This window comes from Procambarus clarkii, chromosome 57 (genome assembly GCF_040958095.1).
Source record: "Procambarus clarkii isolate CNS0578487 chromosome 57, FALCON_Pclarkii_2.0, whole genome shotgun sequence".
Lineage (NCBI taxonomy): Eukaryota > Metazoa > Arthropoda > Malacostraca > Decapoda > Cambaridae > Procambarus > Procambarus clarkii.
In genome coordinates this window covers 16271973-16294272 of record NC_091206.1, presented here as the reverse complement: position 1 = coordinate 16294272, position 22300 = coordinate 16271973, and the positions used below count along the sequence as shown (strand labels likewise).

The following is a 22300-nucleotide window of genomic DNA, read 5'->3' as shown; positions in this document are numbered from 1 at the left end:
GTCTGAACAGCAAGGAGGCGTGTTTTATCCGTCTCACAAGCTGCAGGGGCAATGTTATATTTTTAGTGCTCTGTAGGATCACGTTCACTAATTCACTCGCAGCACTGCTCAGCTTTCGATTATGGACGGTAGAGCGACTGTCTCACTTCATGCAGGTCGGCGTTCAATCCCCGACCGTTCAAGTGTTTGGGCATCATTCCTTTCCCCCGTCCCATCTGATCCTTATCCTGATCCCTGCCCAGTGCTATATAGTCGGCTATATAGGCTTGTCGCTTTCTCCTAATAATAGGGTGACGGTTTCACACTTCGTAGCACTGGTCGAGGGTAAAGATGAAAGCAATGCTATCTCTCTCTTACCTTGCATATACCAGCACAAACGAGTTTAACCACTGGTCATCTTTATGGGAGAGGTTTAACACTTTCATGGACATTGCTTTTAGGAGTTTATCACACAGTGTTAATCTTAGGCTATCGAAAGAGGGTGCGCAAATTAGAAAGGTAAACTTGGCAATGCTAAGGACCTTGTGAGGAGGTAGAGCTCATCCCGTGCATCAAAACACACATTCTTGCTTCCATCCTACTCAGGTCGTTCAGCTCCTTCAGGATTACATCAATGGCATTCGGGTCCGAAGACAGCAGCAGCACACTTTCGGTGGTGGTGATCACTGAGGCTCCTGGTAATCCTGCATCCATGATTGGCTGACCAGGCGAGACGATTTCACACATTGAAAGATTCAGGGGTGACGATTCATACTTTGAAAGATTCAATGTGACGATTTCACACTTTGAAAGATTCAGTGTGATGATTTCACACTTTGAAAGATTCAGGGGTGACAATTTCACACTTTGAAAGATTCAGGGTGACGATTTCACACTTTAAAAATTCAGGGGTGACGATTTCACACTTTAAAAGATTCAGGGTGACGGTTTCACACTTTGAAAGATTCAGGGTGACGGTTTCACACTTTGAAAGATTCAGGGCGACTGGCAGAGGTTTCCGTGTCCCAGATGTTGAGCGCGCTGGTCAACCTGCTTGAGACTTTATAGTAGCCATGCAGAAAAGAATGGCTGGGTCTCCCGCTGCTGGACACCCAAACAACAGTGTTGATTCTTTACTGAATCCCGCTGAAACGAAGGGGGAAACAAGGAAAGGTTTGTTTAAACTGTTTCTAATAGCACATCTCTTTTTTAATCGGGTTGAGAGCTTTTGAAATTCTAGATTAATTTTCGGCTTTGTTTTCGGGGCGGTGAGTAATGCAGGCTCGTGCTGCATGAGTCGCTGCTTCGCTGTCCTGAGTAACACCAAAATTTAGTTGATGTGGCAATAGTTTCCGACAGCTGCCCTGGCAACGAGGCGGCAAAGTGTGTTACCCACGGCAATAGGTCTCACCTAATTGTGCTTGCGGGGGTTGAGCTCTGGCTCTTTGGTCCCGCCTCTCAACCGTCAATCAACTGGTGTACAGGTTCCTGAGCCTATTGGGCTCTTATCATATCTACACTTGAAACTGTGTATGGAGTCAGCCTCCACCACATCACTTCCTAATGCATTCCATTTGTCAACCACTCTGACACTAAAAAGAGTTCTTTCTAATATCTCTGTGGCTCATTTGGGCACTCAGTTTCCACCTGTGTCCCCTAGTGCGTGTGCCTTTTGTGTTAAATAGCCTGTCTTTATCTACCCTGTCAATTCCCTTGAGAATCTTGAATGTGGTGATCATGTCCCCCCTAACTCTTCTGTCTTCCTGCGAAGTGAGGTTTAATTCCCGTAGCCTCTCCTCGTAGCTCATACCTCTCAGCTCAGGTACTAGTCTGGTGGCAAACCTTTGAACCTTTTCCAGTTTGGTCTTATCCTTGACTAGATATGGTCTATGTGGGTTGCGGGGGTTGAGCTTTGGCTCTTTGGTCACTACCAGTGTGCGTGACAGTAAAGGTTCTACGAACCGTAACACAATGTCTGCTCACTGTAGAATCACACTCACCGGATGTACTGGTGGTCTTTAACATGCTCGTGAGCATATAAATTAATATCAAATAATTAAGACACAATTTAATAGTGAATTTCACTAGGCGTATTATCTGAGTAGTAGTAAATTATTATATAAAGGGAAAACGTAGTCAATGATTACCATATCGGCAGAAATCAATTACACTCCTTAAGTTTATTTTTTTCGTTATGTAACATGAATTTTGCTGTCGTATCAGAGTATGTATATATATATATATATATATATTTTTTATGTATTACAAGTTTGAATTGTTCGGGCGATTCCTCTCTATCAAGAAAAGAAAAATTATTATAACAGCGAATGTAATCAGGCGACGTCATCTGGCCGATCAGCTGTTGCATGTAAACACTCGCAACCAAAACACGCTGAGAGTTTGTCCTGAAATCAGTGATATAGAGGCCCAGGGAACTGTTGGGTGACTGATATTGCTAACAACAACAGCGACTTTCCAAGCAGATGTTTGAGGATAGGTGAAGATGCATTATAGAGCCACTACTGAGGTATTAAGGTAGGTGGAAGCGGCAGGCGTATATCCGACCCCTTGGACCGTATGGATTCAGGTATGATCTTAATATTTTAACCTAGATAAATTTCTTCGGTTTCTCTGTTAGATTATTATTATTATTTTTTATTTTTGATAAGATATATCTGCCTTCTTGGATATTTCACTTATTCTTTTTGTTCTCTAATTAAGTTTAGCCTGTTTTTTTTTATATATTTCGCAAAGGGACACATTTCAAGCAGACTTTTTATTCTTCGGCGGTCACTTGTTCTATTTCTCGAATGATAAATTTAATATTTAAGTTTCCCATTGGATTATGGGAAATTATTTTTTAATTTATAATTATTAGCTGAATTATTTAAGCTTAATTATTAGCATCATAAATTAGCTTAATTATTTTTTGTATCAAATCAATCCTCTTATTGTTGAAATTGTATTTACTTAATAGCCTCTCCCGCTTATTATTTATTTTGTACATATTACGTGGCGTGTATTACTCCGTGACATATTACTATTATAGTGACATATTACTCCGTAATATGTCACTATAGTTGTGTTCCCCAAATTATTTCTTCATTATCCTTGAAGATCAGCTCAGAGTACTCTCACTCCAGGTCGGCATTGTTATGGATTCGTTGAGCGAAAATTTGTCAGTCTTAAGAACCTTGTGACTTGTGTTCAAGTACGTTTATTGAGACAATAAAATACGTCTCAAAAGGATTTAGTAGCTTAGGATATTTCTATCCTCCTATACTTCGAGTCCCTCAAGGGGCGCACAAATCCAGTGAGTATAAATCCACAGATCACATTTACATTTGCAAGTTAATATAGTCAACGCAGTATGTAACTGTTACACTCTCTGACTTGTGGTTGGTTATTTCAATATCGATTTTTTGTTTTAATGTTATTATGTCATTATCAATATTAAACTGGGCAGACTGAAATCTCGAAGGAAAATAATGTTTGGCACCAGATTTTCTAGAGTATCAAAGTAATTTACAATTGTGTTTATCTATTCTGTGGAGGTTTGTGTATTAGACAAATAACAAATTTTTGTTCTTGTTCTAAGTAATTCCAAGTATTTCCACCACCTTATTTATTAAGGTTAATTTACTTGCACACAAGCACCTCCTTAATATACTAATCATTAATACACTTTGGGAGAACCCCTAAGTTTACTGATCATTATAAAATAACAATTTGACGATAGTCCAAACAGTGATGAGTTGACCTGTGATGCTCCTCCAAGGGAACATTTACACATAATGATGTTATGGCGGGAGCTGAAGGAGAGGGGAATGAAAAATACATTTTGATTATTCTTTGTTTTATTTCTCATTGTTTTAACATGAAATATTTTGTGAGGCCTTCGTGAACCCGCAATATTGATAATAGTTGGAGTAGAGACAGAGGTAAAAAACGCAGAATGGAAAAATAATTCGATATGGAAAACAATTCAATAATTACAGATGAATATTTCACAAGATCTGTGAGAGCAGTAGACGGCCATGACAACGAGTCACCACCGACCGTCTCCTTACGTTAGTGCTGGTTAACACTGAGTGTCACCAGGGTGTCTGTGGCACCAAGACGACCTGACTCTATATAACAGAGTGGCTACAACCTCGTCGTGTGTGAGTGAGGACTTGAGAACCAACAAGACACGAGAGAATATAATAACTTAGAAGCTATACATGGCCTGCAGTCCGACCTCGCTGAGCCCGCCCGTACGGCAGCCGTTGATTGGCTGCTTCGTATTTACGGCAAGTTAGCCGATTGGCTCGTTCGGTAAGCGGCAAAAATGCTTATTGGTTGATTACAAATGATTTCATCCAATCGCATTTTCATTATCAACGAGTTTTGACTGCATAGGCGAATAATCTACGTCTGTCTTTCGTACAAACTCTATTAGAATCTTGAAGCAGAATGAACCTTATTTCAAACATTCATAAGGTCTATTACCTCGTGCCATGTCATAATACATGAACATTCATTTAGTCAATTTCCAGCAATTCTGAAAATATCCGTACAGTGTAATAATTTGTTAATAAATCGTATTTATATAATTTGGTGTCCATGCACAAAGATTTCGAGACCGATTTTGTTTTCAAGTCCGTCGGAAAATAGTATTTAAATACTTAATATTAGAAAATTTAATATAATTTTTTTTGTGTGTTTATCCTTTTCTTACAAAAAGTGAATTAAATAATTATTGTATATCAGTCGTACAAAAACATGACTTCAGACTTTCTTAAAACACCCCAACTGTGACCCCTAAAAACAAAAAACAAAAAAAAAGATTTAAGACTTCCTCGCAGAGTTAGACTTACACGTCTAAAGATCATTAGATTTAGATGCGCTCACACAAAATTATACATAACCCTCGCAAGAATTTAATTACACGTCATCTGAGAATTAGACAACCTTAGAATTGAACTCATACAGTAAGAAAATGTCTTCATGACATTAGAAAAGTCAGACACACGCGACACCAGTTATAAACTGTATTGCAAAATTTGATGCAAGATTTAATCAAAATTTAATCAACAATAATCAAAGACAGTCAGTCCATTTAGACAATAGACTGTCATTTTTTCTATGAGTTAAATTTAGATATAATGTATTCAACCACTCTAAAAATTGTATTCCAGTCATTAGTTGCATTCCAATCACTATTTCAGTCACTAGTTATATTCCAGTCACTGTAGTTGTATTCCAATCACTCTATAGTTGTATTCTAGTCACTCTTTAGTTAGAGTGGCTCAACAACAAAGAACAACAACAACAACAACATCAACAATAATAGTAACTAGCAGTAAAGTTAACTTTGTCTAAGAGACGATTAATAAAACAGTAATAATACAATAGATGGAAAAAATGTATAAATAATAGCAGTGGACAGTAGTAGTAATAACAACAACAATAATAATAATAATAATAATAATAATAATAATAATAATAATAATAATAATAATAATGAGGCTAAGAAAAGAAAATAACATTGCATGTATGCTGAAAAAATGTTCATAAAACCATAGTTTTCTAGATATCTTATATACAATGAAGCTGCCTGGCAGAAGAGCCACTCTCCTAGATCTGTTTAGCTAGTAACAGCCTGGTCAGTGAAGCTGTTGTTGGTAGGGATCTATCTGCAGGCTTACATGGCCAGCACAACCTAGCTAATTAGGCTTTTGTCTCGATCCCCTCTTAAGGGCGGTAATATTCCTTCAAGTGACTGGTAGAGAGAGTTGAAGAGCCATTGATCTCTGGTGTTCATTGCTGTTTAAGCGTGTTTGTATTTACATTGTCATAACATCCTGTCTGTAGGTCAATATTTAGAATATCTCCAACGAGAAATATGTTGAAATACACTACAAATGTACAAGTGTATTGGAGATATGATTAGTATTTTTGTTGTCAAGTGTTCGAAATATTTCCAGATATTGGAGATACAGTATTTCAATTTTCATTAGAGATAATTCCATACTCACTGGAGATATTTCCGGACTCGCAGGAGATATTTCTAGACACAAAAGGGATATTTCAAAATTTCTCGAAGATTAGATATTTCATAAAATGTATATTTCAGGATTATCCAGATTATGGGTTTATTTCAGAAGTTTAAAAAAATATTGCAGGAATTTTGGACATACTCTTGATCCATTTCGAAATATTTCAAAATCTTTAGAAATTATTTATAGTTTTCGGAAATGTTCAAAGTTTACTAATATAAGATGAGCAAATAGGAATATTTCAGCATATTTAGAAATAATTAAAGAACCTTTAACAGTATTTCCCTACATGTAGACAATTCAATTTACTAAATTCTGGTTTAAAATATAAATGATCTTAGGTAAGCATCACTGATCTCAAGATAGTGACGAACCTGGCTTCTGAAGGACATTGCTAGTCTCAAGAAATTTAACTGATCTCGAGGGAACATCACTGATCTCAGGAGAACAGCAGTACTGGTCTCAAACAACAACAACAACAATTGGTTTCCACAAAGACCCAAAGGAATAGAATTTGAGAACACTTTGTTCCACAATTTCCACAACCACCCGCTCGCCTTCGCCGCAAACCTCCACCACCACAACCAGTTAAAGCAGCCACCACCATCGCAACTAGTTTCGCCACTACCATCATCTTGCAACAACCACTACCACCACCACCCAAGAGACTCCTGACACCCACGCCACCTCACCTCCCCAGCGGCTCGGCGTGCACTGACATCTAACCGCTCAAAATGGTGACATAAATGGCGGCAACATTGTCCCGAGGCTTGCATGAGGCTTGCTGTCCTCTGGACTGAGAAAAGTAAATCGCGGGACGACATTTGGGGGTTGTCGGACTTAAGGGGTTAGGGGAAAGAGGGTGTTTGGTTGAAGAGGGGGCGGGGGAAGGGGTGGGGGGGTTTGGAGGAAAAAAATAACATTATATAATACTGAGATTCACTGTTACTACGTGTTCACACACTTCTTATATTATATAACAAATGGGATTCACAAGACATATTTTTTGGTTGTTAAAACTCATGAGGGTTTTTATACATAAAAAAAACTGATTTATCTGAACATTTCTCTAAATTGCTGAATATTGCACAAATTCCCGGCAAAAAAAAAACTTCCTTATTTTTGTATAAAAATTATAGACATTATCAAGATGCTATTCTTCTCTGTTAGGCTTTAAACACACATCGTCTTAAGTTAATAAGCAGTTAGCTTTATGTACACTGACTCCTTACACGTCAACAAACTTATAAAAAATTAAAAAAATGGAAAATTTGAAACATTCTCTATAAGGGAATCAAGTCTCAAATTTCCTCGTCGAAATCCGTTACATTGAGTATTTAATCGAGTCGTAATAGTTGGGCGGAGCTGGGGTGGAGGTGGGCGTGGCTTGGTGGTGCGGGAGGAGGTGGGTGGGCGACGGGCAGAGACTCCCACCAATGGCAGGCTGTGTGGGGGTCAGAGCTCCGCCCCCGGACATGGAGGAGGGCGGAGTCCAGAGTCGCTTGTCGTAGGTTGGTGCCACCACTGATGACGTCATTTGTTGTTGTGCTTGTTGCTGCTGTTGTTGTTGGTGGTGGTGTTGTTGTAGTTGTTGCTGTGGGTGCTGCTGTGGCTGCTGCTGTTGGGCCATTCCTCGCATGCCTGCTGAGAGTAGTGCAGCAGTCAGTAACGTTGTTTCAAACATTTAACACATATGTTTATACAAACAAAACTAACAATTCAAATACTATGCTAACGATAAAGCATTTATTTTAACTATTAATATAGTAACAAGATACTTGTTTAATATTAATAATACTAATGAGAAAATGTGTGTAACTCATACTAATAATAATACTAACAGTATTATTATGTCATAATAATATGACAATAACATAATAAAATAATAATAATAATAATAATAATTAATAATAATAATTAGGTATAATAAGATGATATAAATAAAGCTTTAAATATATCACCTGCACCTCTGCCTACTGACTTATATTACCACTGCTGCCTTATTCAATCTTGTGTTGATGATATCCTCAAAATGCTTCCGGAGTCTGCCAGTGCAGACTACTTATCACATGCCTCTGTATGACTAACCATCCTGTGTGATGGGGATTTTTTTTAGCATCACTTAGTTAGCTTTTTTGACACACTGTACTCCACTTCATATAGTCTGGGGTAGCTGCACTAATGCAGATGTACCTCATATATTAATAAAAAAAATCTACCTACTGAGTCACCATCACCCACAATAAGGATTAAAAAGACACCAATCTGCTGTCCAAATGGAACTTGAGGCGTTCCTTGGGGTGCCACTTTGATTTACTTCTTCCTAACCATATAAATGGCTAACAGTGAATAATAACGCTAAAATGGCTAAATCGTGAATAATAACATGTCATTCACTTAGACCATCAGAGCTTGAACCACAGGCTACATAAGCAGAAGCCAGTGCTGTGCCATCAGCAGATTGAAATTGAAATTGAAATAAGTTTATTGAGGTAAAATACACACAAAGGGATGAGGTAGCTCAAGCTATTCTCACCCCGTTCAGTACATCGTGTTAATACATACATAGACACACATCACAAACAATAAACATATTACCGAACATTCTGAGAGATGAACATCTACATTTCCTATCAGCAGATGTTTGAAGGTAATGACATGTTATTATGCATATGGTGGTTACCAGTTTATATGAATAGGACGTGGATTACCTAACATCTTCATACCAAAATGGTACCCCAGGGAAGGCTTAAAATTCCAGTTGGACAGCAGATAGGTGTCTTGAAATATACATATATGGGGACATGTAGATATGTCGTCCCAACCTGTCCTCTTAAAAAGAACGTCGCTTTTGGCCGTTTGCCCGTATGGCCGAATATGGACGTAATTTGAAAATTAAAAAAAAATTAAAATAAATTTGGGATTTTTTTTCAACAACAGTAAGTTAAGGGTCCTCTGATTGGTTAGGTGGGCAGGAAATTCTCATAAAGTTTCAAAACGTTATGAAAAACGTTAATTGAAAGTTCCTCTTCTAAGCTGTCCGAGGAGGGCCGGACGACTCGCACAGAAAACGGAACAGTACGTCACTTTAGTGAGTCGATTTCATTTCAAATTACGCCCAAATTTGGTCATAGCATACGAGCCCAAAGTGACGTTATTTTTAAGAGGACGGGTTGCTGTACGCTCCTTACTATGAGGTGGTGAGGCCGTAGTGAGGTAATATGAGGCGTGAGGACGGTGGGGGTCAGTGTCTCGTCTGGCTCAGTAGGCCTTTGGCCTGTTGCCGTTATGCTTGTGTTGTTATGTTTTGGTGAGTGTGTTTACGTCTGTGAGTGCGTGCTGGTGTGAGTGAGGGGGGGGGAGGGGTGGCCTTGTTGGCCTCCTTCCTTCCTCGCCTCCCTCCTCTCATCCCCTTATACACTCACTCCTCATACACTCATTCATCCCTTATTCACGGGCTCTATATATCATTCTAACTCCCCTCCTCTTCCTATACTTGAATATTCACTACATTTCATCTCTTTCACATTCTTCCTTCTGTGTTTTTTATTCCCAGTGGCTTGCCTGGATCCTCTTCTCTATGCTGCTGCTGACAGCCATATATTACTTATCTTGAGGTTATCTTGAGATGATTTCCGGGGCTTTAGTGTCTCCGCGACCCGGTCCTCGACCAGGCCTCCTCCCCCAGGAAGCAGCCCGTGACAGCTGACTAACACCCAGGTACCTATTTTACTGCTAGGTAACAGGGGCATAGGGTGAAAGAAACTCTGCCCATTGTTTCTCGCCGGCGCCCGGGATCGAACCCGGGACCACAGGGTCACAAGTCCAGCGTACTGTCCGCTCGGCCGACCGACTTAACACATAACTTTCCCTCCACCAGCTTCCCTATCCCTCCCCATGTCTCTTCTTCCCTCCAAAAGCTTCCCTATCCCTCCCCATGTCTCTTCTTCCCTCCACCAGCTTCCCCTATTCCTCCCTATGTCTCTTCTTCCCTCCAAAAGCTTCCCTATCCCTCCCCATGTCTCTTCTTCCCTCCACCAGCTTCCCTATCCTTCCCTATGTCTCTTCTTCCCTCCAAAAGCTTCCCTATCCCTCCCCATGTCTCTTCTTCCCTCCACCAGCTTCCCTATCCTTCCTATGTCTCTTCCCTCCACCAGCTTCCCCATCCCTCCCCATTACTCCCCTACAGTGTTATGTCTGACTGTTGTGGAACACTTGCCAGACACATCCCCCTACCTGCCCCCCCCCCCTACACTAACGACCCTCATCCCCCCATCCTAAGAAACGAGGTCAAAGAGGCTGGTGGTTGGGAGGAGGAGGCGGGGTGGTGTGTGTAGAGAGGCTGCTCAGGTCAAGATGGGCCAGAAGGAGGCTGGGTAGGTCAAGTTACCATGACTACCAGATGCCCCTACAGTTTACACGGCTGAGGCCAGGAGCAAGGTGGTGACACCTAGTGATGCTCCTAGCTTGGGTTACGCTGCCTTGCCCTATTAGTTCTAGTTCACGTTAGTTCATTATACACCCCTCAGTAGGCCTGGTCGAGGACCGGGCCGCGGGGACGTTGAGTCCCGATATCATAGCAAGGTCGCAAGGTAAGGTAATCCCCCCATATCTATCCTGTGAAGGGGTGGTGGAGGAGGCCACATGGAGACGTAATTAGTTAAGCGTTCTGCTAAGCAATTTAGAGTATTGATGAACTTGTTGTATTGATGAGTTGGTTAACATTAACAGTGATTATTTCGGGGTTGCTGATCACAATGACCTGGCTTGTTGTTGTTGTTAAAGATTCGCTACCTGGAACCAAAAGATCCAAGCAGCACGGGCTATGGTGAGCCCGTAGTGGAGTTGATGACCTGGCGTGTGTGTAGATATTATGTGATCATTCTATGGAACCTTGTTTGTTGCAGTGTCTTGAAAGAGATGTTGTCTTGTCTGTATATTGAAATCGTTGGGGTGGTTGTCAGTCCCAAAAGGGACATGTAAAGGAGCAGATAATATTCCTCTCTTTCAGGGTGCTGCGTTTGGTACCGGGTGAGTTCTTCAAATGAACAAATCCACAAGGGCCGCGACGAGGATTCGAACCTGCGTCCGGGAGCCTCCCAGACACTGCCTTAATCGTGATGCATCACGTTAGTGTGATCTCTGTGTGTGTCGGGTGAGTTCTTCATTAACCAGATGGTGGTCCTCTTACTCTTGCAGTATATAGCAAGCTGCCTCTGACAGTGCCAATACCTCTCCGTCACTGAGCATGACTTTCTTGGCAGTGCCAACACACCTGCGTCACTGACGACACCTTCCATCATAGTGCCAATATGTTCCCCCTGGCACTGACAGTGTCCCTCCCCCCCCTCTCCAATGGAGAATACTGTCACCACATCCTCTGTCACAATCCACTCATCATCACCATCGTCACAGCATACCAGTACCTCCTTCATGCGGGCATTCACAACATTCGACTGGTAATGGTCATCATATCCTTCCTGACAATGACCACGCACGCCGACCGTCATCTCATGTGCCTAACAGTGACCACATGGGCTTAGCAGTGCCCGCGGTGCCAGTGACAGGGAGGTCACGCCTTGAGACAAACCACAAGCCTGGCTGAACTAACGTCTCCTTGACACTTACCACCACCCCCTTCACAACGTACATGCTCATCTTGACAATGGGCACGCCTTCTTGACAGCTCGGGTCGCCACTCGGTCAACAGCTCCGGTGACTGTAAATCTATGAATGTGGGTTAGTTGTGTTTTGGTCTGGGGGGGGAGCAGATACTACGCGATGTTTGGGTCTGGGGGAGCAGATACTACGCGATGTTTGGGTCTGGGGGAGCAGATACTACGCGATGTTTGGGTCTGGGGGAGCAGATACTACGCGATGTTTTGGTCTGGGGGAGCAGATACTACGCGATGTTTTGGTCTGGGGGAGCAGATACTACGCGATGTTTTGGTCTGGGGGAGCAGATACTACGCGATGTTTTGGTCTGGAGGAGCAGATACTACGCGATGTTTGGGTCTGGAGGAGCAGATACTACGCGATGTTTCGGTCTGGGGGAGCAGATACTACGCGATGTTTTGGTCTGGAGGAGCAGATATTACGCGATGTTTTGGTCTGGGGGAGCAGATACTACGCGATGTTTTGGTCTGGAGGAGCAGATATTACGCGATGTTTTGGTCTGGGGGAGCAGATACTACGCGATGTTTTGGTCTGGCGGAGCAGATACTACGCGATGTTTTGGTCTGGAGGAGCAGATATTACGCGATGTTTTGGTCTGGGGGAGCAGATATTACGCGATGTTTTGGTCTGGGGGAGCAGATACTACGCGATGTTTTGGTCTGGGGGAGCAGATACTACGCGATGTTTGGGTCTGGGGGAGCAGATACTACGCGATGTTTGGGTCTGGGGAGCAGATATTACGCGATGTTTGGGTCTGGGGGAGCAGATACTACGCGATGTTTGGGTCTGGGGGAGCAGATACTACGCGATGTTTGGGTCTGGGGGAGCAGATACTACGCGATGTTTGGGTCTGGGGGAGCAGATACTACGCGATGTTTTGGTCTGGGGGAGCAGATACTACGCGATGTTTGGGTCTGGGGGAGCAGATACTACGCGATGTTTGGGTCTGGGGGAGCAGATACTACGCGATGTTTGGGTCTGGGGGAGCAGATACTACGCGATGTTTGGGTCTGGCGGAGCAGATACTACGCGATGTTTGGGTCTGGAGGAGCAGATACTACGCGATGTTTTGTTCATAATTTAGAGGAATTACAATGTTAATTCTCCATTCTTCCTCCATTAAACATTGTTTTTCTCCGCCTACTACTACTCTCCCCTTTCCCTATCAGACACTTTATTTAATTGTTGCCCCCGGAGGTGACTAGTTTATTGTGCACCCCATACTCCTCCTGTGAGGGTTAGCACAAAAAAGCATTACAGAGAACACAAAAGGTCTTTATCAGACCTTTTAGAGATTATTATACATCTATTATATTATCTATTATATTATCATCTATTATACATACAGTTACATCTATCCTGCACACATTTAATTATATTGTCGGCTACTAACAGAATTTTTCATTTCAATAGCTATGTATTTACAATTTAATATATACTAATTGTAGGTATTTTCGCTAATACATAACTGTTATACCTATGGAGGTATTACAGGGTTATATTGGAGCTGCAATTGATTATTATTAATCTTCACACGGCACTAATTGTTTCTGAACCTCGTGTTATTTATGTACTGCAAGTGAAACATGGATACAGTGCAAGGATTTCAGATATTTTATCTTCTGTAATAAGATGGTTTACCATTACATGCAGCGTGAGTTAAGATTTATCTCTGATTCCATTTTGTCACAGTCTAAGATGTAATTCTTCAGTGTGTGTCTGGCTTGGTTGTTGTTGTTGTTTAAGATTTGCTACTTGGAACAAAAGTTCCAAGTAGCACGGGCTATGGTGAGCCCGTAGTGGACTTACCTGGCACAGGAGCGGAGCTGTGCTCTGGCTTGGTCCATACGCTTCCTCTTCTAAATCATCTCTCGTTCCTCCATCAAACGTTATCCTTCCCTCACCTCTCCTCTTCCTCCATCATACACTGCTCCTCCCCACCTCTGATCAGCCAGTCTGTCTTCTCAAGCGTTCCCAACATCACTAAACTAATGTACTAAATTGCCCTAACCTAACCGGTCAACCAGGAACATACACAAGAGTTCTTATATTTTTGTACAGCCACTAGAACGCGTAGTGTTTCGGGCAGGTCCTTAATCCTAATATTCCCCGGAATACGACCCGACGAATCGTTTAACAACCAGGTACCCATTTTACTGTTGGGTGAAGAGAGTGTATAGAGTCAGCCTCCACCACATCGCTGCCTAATGCATTCCATCTATTAATTACTCTGACACTGAAAAAGTTCTTTCTAACGTTAACTGAGTGTGTGTGTGTGTGTGTGTGTGTGTGTGTGTGTGTGTGTGTGTGTACTCACCTAATTGTGCTTGCGGGGGTTGAGCTCTGGCTCTTTGGTCCCGCCTCTCAACCGTCAATCAACTGGTGTACAGATTCCTGAGCCTACTGGGCTCTATCATATCTACATTTGAAACTGTGTATGGAGTCAGCCTTCACCACATCACTTCCTAGTGCATTCCATTTACTAACTACTCTGACACTGAAAAAGTTCTTTCTAATGTCTCTGTGGCTCATTTGGGTACTCAGCTTCCACCTGTGTCCCCTTGTTCGCGTCCCTCCAGTGTTGAATAGTTCATCCTTGTTTACCCGGTCGATTCCCCTGAGGATTTTGTAGGTTGTGATCATGTCCTCCCTTACTCTTCTATCTTCCAGTGTCGTAAAGTGCATTTCCCGCAGCCTTTCCTCATAACTCATGCCTCTTAGTTCTGGGACTAGTCTAGTAGCATACCTTTGGACTTTTTCCAGCTTCGTCTTGTGCTTGACAAGGTACGGGCTCCATGCGAATGATTCCTTACACAGGTTCCTGAACGCCGTTCTGATGTTAGCCAGCCTCGCATATGCCGCAGACGTTATTCTCTTTATGTGGGCTGTGTGTGTGTGTGTGTGTGTGTGTGTGTATGCGCGTGTGTGCGCGTGCGTGCGTCTATAAACGCGCATGTGCGTCTACATCTAAACGTGGGTCTATTTATTTTTGTGTGCATGTTTCTGTCCGTGTATGTATACAGGCGGGGGGGGGGGGGGGGGGGCCGGCATGATCACACACAAACACAAACATCGCCATTACAAGAAATTCATTATGTGGCGAGCTGATGGGCCGCCTCAGGGTCCCACCGCTAGATGGCTCTGGGGATTCGCTTGAAGGCGGTCCGATGTCACAGCTTTCCGATGAAGTTTCTCTTCTTTTTATGTATAACTTTTTTTCTCCCGTTATCTTGCAGCAAGTTATTTAACTTCTACAGCTAAAGCATTTTGGATTAGGATGTGTTGGGTAGTTTGTAGCTCACTAGGAACAATTTTGTCAAGAATCTCTTAAGTACCGGTACAAATTCGTATATAATTATGAGTCTAACTCATAATTTAAGGATAATTCTCTAATATTTAACATCAATAATCAGTGGTCATAAAAAAAACTCTCTGGGCTCGTCCCGTCAAATTGACATAAGTAATATCAGAAATAATTACTGTAGTTGCTATTTGGCTATTGTAACAAATTATAATAAAAGTTCAATTATATTATCATACAACATGATTGTTTTAGGTTTGTTTAAAGTCAATTTGACTTTATATATATATATATATATATATATATATATATATATATATATATATATATATATATATATATATATATATATATATATATATATGTATACATATATATATATATATATATATATATATATATATATATATATATATATATATATATATATATATATATATATATGCGAACAAGCCTGAATGGTCCCCAGGACAATATGCAACTGAAAACTCACACCCCAGAAGTGACTCGAACCCATACTCCCAGAAGCAACGCAACTGGTATGTACAAGACGCCTTAATCCACTTGACCACTTGAGTTATATATATATATATATATATATATATATATATATATATATATATATATATATATATATATATATATATATATATATATATATATATATATATATATATATAATTTTTTTTTTTTTTTTTTTTTTTTTTTTTTTTTTTTAAATATATATATATATATATATATATATATATATATATATATATATATATATATATATATATATATATATATATATATATATATATATATATATATTTTCTCAAGATACCTCACGGAAACACAACTACCACAGCTTCTAAATATGATTTTATGATTTTGGTCGCCAATTTAATTATAGAATATAACAAATAAGATAGCCATAAGTTATCCCTACCGGAGATATCAAATTTATGGATATCAGTGTTTGTGTAGAGGGAGGAGGAGGAAGAAGGAGGGAGTGAGGGAGATAGTATAGAGGGTGAAGGGAAGGATGGAGAGTGGGAAGGGGTGAGGAAGGGTGATGGGACGAAGGGAAGGATGGGGAGTGGGAAGGGGTGAGGGAGGGGAGGGATGGAGAGAGGGATGGAGGGACACCTCCACATGACTCAAAGGTGCCGCCAGCAGTATGTCAATAAACACACAGGGTCCGACAATGGCACCCCGGACTCCCTTGCACGTGGCACTCCCCAGGAGAGTCAGCAGTGTCAGGTGTCCACTATGTTATCAGCCTCAGCAGTGTCACTAGTTATCGTAGCAGTGTCACTAGTTATCTTAGTCATCATAATACTCAGTATCACTATTATAGCGTCACTAGCTATCATAGTAGTGGCATTAGGTGTCATGGTCATCATTTGTCACTAGTTATCATGGTCATCAGTTATCATCAAGGATGGTAGAGCGGCGGCCTCGCTTCATGCAGGTCGGCGTTCAATCCCCGACCGTCCAAATGGTTGGGCACTATTCTTTCCCCCCCCCCCGTCCCATACCAAATCCTTATCCTGACTAAATCCTGAGGGCTATAAAGTCGTAATGGCTTGGCGCTTTCCCCCTGATAACTCCCCTCCCATCCATATCTCCCTCTCCTGTATTATGTAATTTTGACTGTATGTTTGGGTCCTGTATTTCATTATTTTCAATGTTTATATTATGATATATATCTCTCTCGTCTCCGTTTTCAAGAAGTTCGACTTCAGTGCTTTCAGAGGGTCTCCGTAGTTTAAGGGTTTCACTGATTCTATGCGGACAGTAAAAGGGCTCTGTATATTTTCTAGATCTGCTATCTTCGTCTGCCTTGGAAGGGGGAGGTGAAGAGCGAGCAATATTCCATTCAAGATAGCATCAGTGCACTGAAGGGTATCATCACTGGTGTGTGTGTGGCTGTGTGTGTGTGTGTGTGTGTGTGTGTGTGTGTGTGTGTGTGTGTGTGTGTGTTTCACCTAGTTGTTTCACCTAGTTGTGTTTGCGGGGGTTGAGCTTTGCTCTTTCGGCCCGCCTCTCAACTGTTAATCAACTGTTTACTAACTACTACTTTTTTTTTTTTTTTTTTTTTTTTTTTTTTTCCACACCACACACACACACACACCCCAGGAAGCAGCCCGTGACAGCTGACTAACTCCCAGGTACCTGTTTACTGCTAGGTAACAGGGGCATTCAGGGTGAAAGAAACTTTGCCCATTTGTTTCTGCCTCGTGCGGGAATCGAACCCGCGCCACAGAATTACGAGTCCTGCGCGCTATCCACCAGGCTACGAGGCCCACAACACACACACACACACTGTGTGTGTGTGTGTGTGTGTGTGTGTGTGTGTGTGTGTGTGTGTGTGTGTGTGTGGGGTGTTCTCATTCTCAGCTCTCATTGTCCCCGCTCTCGTTAGGTTATGGTGCCTTTGTTGTGATCTCTAAACGTTAGGTCTTATGAAACCTAATATTACCATTCGTAGAGCTGTTGGAACTCGTTGTTCCTTTCCCTGAGAGGATCAGACTTGTGGTTTAAATCCTGTATTCATTTTAAGGGTTTTGTTTCTATTAAGGCCTTAAAAATTTATTTTTTTTTAATTTTTTTTTAGGCTGTATTCTTAAGGTTTTTTTGTTTTGTTCCCCCCTCGTTGTCACATTTTCAGTTCCTTCCTTATCCCTTTAATCATCAGTACTTCCATCTTCCTTTCAAGGCAGCCACGTTCTCTGGCCATAATCTACCTTCCTTCCACTGTGGGAGTGTGTGGGGGTGGGGTGGGAGGGCGACATAAACATGGGGGTGAGAGCGGAAGAGTGAAGGGAGCTAATTGGTCGCTCTTACATACCAGTTTTTGAAATGCCGACACCATTTTAGGGTGAGAAGGTCGCCTGTTTCTCCAGCTGAGTCTCTGCTAATGGGTTATGGTTCCTATATCCGTTTACTGTTGTGTATAAGTGTGTGAGTGTGTGTGTGTGTGTGTGTGTGTGTGTGTGTGTGTGTGTGTGTGTGTGTGTGTGTGTGTGTGTGTGTGTGTGTGTGTGTGTGTGTGTTTTTGTGTGTGTGTACTCACCTAGTTGTGTTTGCGGGTGTTGAGCTCTGGCTCTTTGGTCCCGCCTCTCAACCGTCAATCAACTGATGTACAGATTCCTGAGCCTACTGGGCTCTGTCATATCTACATTTGAAACTGTGTATGGAGTTAGCCTCCACCACGTCACTTCCTAGTTCATGTGTGTGTGTGTGTGTGTGTGTGTGTGTGTGTGTGTGTGTGTGTGTGTGTGTGTGTGTGTGTAAATTTCTTCTATAAATATTTTTTATAATGAAGTCAAACATGATACTAGGGTTACGGAGCAGGACACAGCGTGAACACACACACACACACCCTACTGCCTGTTGTTTTTCGACCGTGTCAGCCAGCTTACATGGCACCATTTGAGTATGCCATGTCGTGCTTCTTACATGAACCCTTTATTACTCTATATATTCCTTATTTCCGTGGAAATGAGCCTGGTAGCCGTGGCTGGGAGATGAGTTAGAGGTGACGAGGCGTAGCGCCATCAGCTCCTTGGGTTGGAGGGAGGGGTGGAAATATTATTATTAATGATGCTTTGACAACTTTGATGCTTTGAGAGGAAGTGACAGGAGAAGCAAATTGGGACCTGGAAGGTAAGTTGAGGGTCTGTGAATTGCCTAAAAACACCCAAATGGTAAGTCAACTTAAGCAAAATTTACTCAAATAAAAATGATTTTGGTTCAACTTAAGCAAAATTTACTCAAATAAAAATGATTTTGGTTCAACTTAAGCAAAATTTACTCAAATAAAAATGATTTTGGTTCAACTTAAGCAAAATTTACTCAAATAAAAATGATTTTGGTTCAACTTAAGCAAAATTTACTTAAATAAAAATGATTTTGGTTCAACTTAAGCAAAATTTACTCAAATAAAAATGATTTTGGTTCAACTTAAGCAAAATTTACTCAAATAAAAATGATTTTGGTTCAACTTAAGCAAAATTTACTCAAATAAAAATGATTTTGGTTCAACTTAAGCAAAATTTACTCAAATAAAAATGATTTTGGTTCATTGGTAGAGATTTATCAGGTGGAGAAGGAAGGGAACTAGTAACTAGGAAGGAGGTGAGTGACTTAGTGATGGGAGATGCCAGTGGGTGACTGCTGGGTGAGGGAGGGTGAGTAAGGAATGGGTCAACCAGGGGGGGAAATGGGGGAATGTGATAAATCAGGGTTGTTGTTGTTGTTGTTTAAGATTCGCTACTTGGAACAAAAATTTCCAAGTAGCACGGGCTATGGTGAGCCCGTATTGATAAGTCAGGGGGAAGGGAGGAGAGAAGTCAGCCGTAAAAGTGAGAGGGGGGGGGTCAGAGGGCAGGAGAGGGGGACAGGTTCAGCACGTGGGTGGTGTTTACGGCTCCTACAGACACCCCAACACGCTCTCAAGGTATGGTTACACGCTCCACGCTCACACTACACGCTCCACGCTCACTCTACACGCTCACACTACACGCTCCTTGCTCATTACACGCGTCATTCTCATCTTATACTCTCCATGCCCTCCCTACATGCTCCCTGCTCTCCCTACATGCTCCCAGCCCTCACTACATGCTCCCAGCCCTCCCTACATGCTCCCTGCTCTCCCTACATGCTCCCAGCCCTCCTTACATGCTCCCAACCCTCCCCACATGCTCCCATCCCTCCCTACATGCTCCCAGCCCTCCTTACATGCTCCCAGCCCTCCCTACATGCTCCCAGCCTTCCCTACATGCTCCCTGCTCTCCCTACATGCTCCCAGCTCTCCCTACATGCTCCCAGCTCTCCCTACATGCTCCCAGCTCTCCCTACATGCTCCCAGCCCTCCCTACATGCTCCCAGCCCTCCCTACATGCTCCCTACTCTCCCTACATGCTCCCAGCCCTCCCTACATGCTCCCAGCTCTCCCTACATGCTCCCAGCCCTCCCTACATGTTCCCAGCCCTCCCTACATGCTCCCTGCTCTCCCTACATGCTCCCAGCCCTCCCTACATGCTCCCAACCCTCCCCACATGCTTCCATCCCTTCCTACATGCTCCCAGCCCTCCTTACATGCTCCCAGCCCTCCCTACATGCTCCCAGCCCCTCCCTACATGCTCCCAGCTCTCCCTACATGCTCCCAGCCCTCCCTGCTCTCCCTACATGTTCCCAGCCCTCCCTACCCTCCCTACATGCTCCCAGCCCTCCCTACATGCTCCCTGCCTTCCCTACATGCTCCCTGCCCATCCCACATGCTCCTCATTTAGAAGTCTTGTTATCTTGTAGCAGTAATTTGTGTTATAAGTCCGTAAACAAACCGAAAAAATTCAGAACTTTAATAGAAACTGAAATATTATCCTTTAATGATATCTTGCACAAGATGGGACACACTTGAATTAAGAAGTTTGCTGTCATCTTATTGCAGAATGGACATTAATTCTCAGGAATGCATTCGATACCGGATGACAAAGTTAATCCCGAGGATTAGGATTCTTACGAAGTCAGGATAACAAAATTTGAATTCTTTTGAGAGATGTAGACCAATGAGGAATGCGGAGTTCTTCTACTTCTTGAAGAACTCCCAGAACCCCTTCAAGAAGGTGTCAAGAAGGTCGAAATTCTCGCATTGAAAAAGGGGGGGGGGATATAAACAAGGTCTAGAAAGTGTTAAACCAAGTAGAGTTCTTAACAATGACATCTTGAGGTTATCTTGAGATGATTTCGGGGCTTAGCGTCACCGCGGCCCGGTCCTCGACCAGGCCTCCTTTTTTGTTACACCCCTTCCCAGGAAGCAGTCCGTAACAGCTGTCTAACTTCCAGGTACCTATTTACTGCTAGGTGAACAGGTGCATCAGGGTGGAAGAGACTCTGCCCATTTGTTGCCGCCTCCACCGGGGATCGAACCCGGAACATCAGGACTACAAATACGAAGCGTATACCACTACAAATACCACTCAGCTGTCATGTCCCAGCTGGCTAGGACTAAACAACTGTTGTTTGTCTCGTTTGAAACAGGTATTTCTTGTTTTTCTTAAGTCAAGATAGTGTTATGTGCATGGTGCATACATTATATTCCTTCCCTTCACACTTGTTCACGCTCCCACACCCTTCATAACCTTCCCTCACACTTGGTCACGCTGCCTCACCCTTCACAACCTTCCCTCACACTTGGTCACGCTGCCTCACTCTTCACAACCTTCCCTCACACTTGGTCACGCTGCCTCACACTTCACAACCTTCCCTCACACTTGGTCACGCTGCCTCACACTTCACAACCTTCCCTCACACTTGGTCACGGTCCCTCACCCTTCACAACCTTCCCTCACACTTGGTCACGGTCCCTCACCCTTCACAACCTTCCCTCACACTTGGTCACGGTCCCTCACCCTTCACAACCTTCCCTCACACTTGGTCACGCTCCCTCACACTTCATAACCTTCCCTCACACTTGGTCACGCTGCCTCACCCTTCACAACCTTCCCTCACACTTGGTCACGCTCCCTCACACTTCATAACCTTCCCTCACACTTGGTCACGCTGCCTCACCCTTCACAACCTTCCCTCACACTTGGTCACACTCCCTCACACTTCACAACCTTCCCTCACACTTGGTGATAGATAGGGTGATGTCCGGTGTAGATAGGGTGATGTCCGGTGTAGATAGAGGGGGGTGATGTACCATGTAGATTAATTTCTAAGTTATATTTTTCTCAATTGTCAGTTTAAGTTCGATAGATTGTGTATCACGATTGAGAACTTGCACAGAAAAAATATATGGATACTTACAATTTACAATATTTTTATTTTAAAAACTTAAGTAACACAAAGTTTCAAAGTTTCCTGTTTCACAACTGTAATATTTTATACCATCTCATGTATGAGTATATTTATTTATTTATTTATTTATTTGTTTATTTATATACAAGAAGGTACATTGAGTTTGTGAGAATACATTGGATAGTACAGTAATTGCACTCTTGTAAAGCCACTAGTACGCGCAGCGTTTCGGGCAGAATGGTTCGCTGCTCATACACAATACAGGCAAGCCACACTTCATAGGGAAATACACCTACACAAGGTGGTGTATTCACAAATATTACTCATAAATGTCTTCTCTGACAAATGAGTAGTGAGAGGGGTCTTGGCAGCAGTATCTTGTGTGTGTTCAGTTTATTAGCTTCAGTCTCGTAAATTATCAAATGTATAGCATTCCTCTTCTCTCATTCTACCTTCCATCTCATTTCCCAGTTTCTCTCTCTCTCTCTCTCTCTCTCTCTCTCTCTCTCTC

At 42.4% G+C, this 22300-nt stretch overlaps 1 protein-coding gene across 1 annotated transcript in view; it reads right to left on the bottom strand.

Annotated features, from left to right (window-relative positions):
- Positions 1 to 3824: 3824 nt before the first annotated feature.
- Positions 3825 to 22300, bottom strand: part of LOC123745002 (forkhead box protein F1) — a 119900-nt gene continuing 101424 nt past the window's right edge. Inside the window, exon 3 of the mRNA XM_045725250.2 lies at positions 3825 to 7661. Within this exon, the coding sequence (XP_045581206.1) occupies positions 7345 to 7661 (317 nt within the window). The 3' untranslated portion in view covers positions 3825 to 7344. The remainder of the gene's footprint in view (positions 7662 to 22300) is intronic.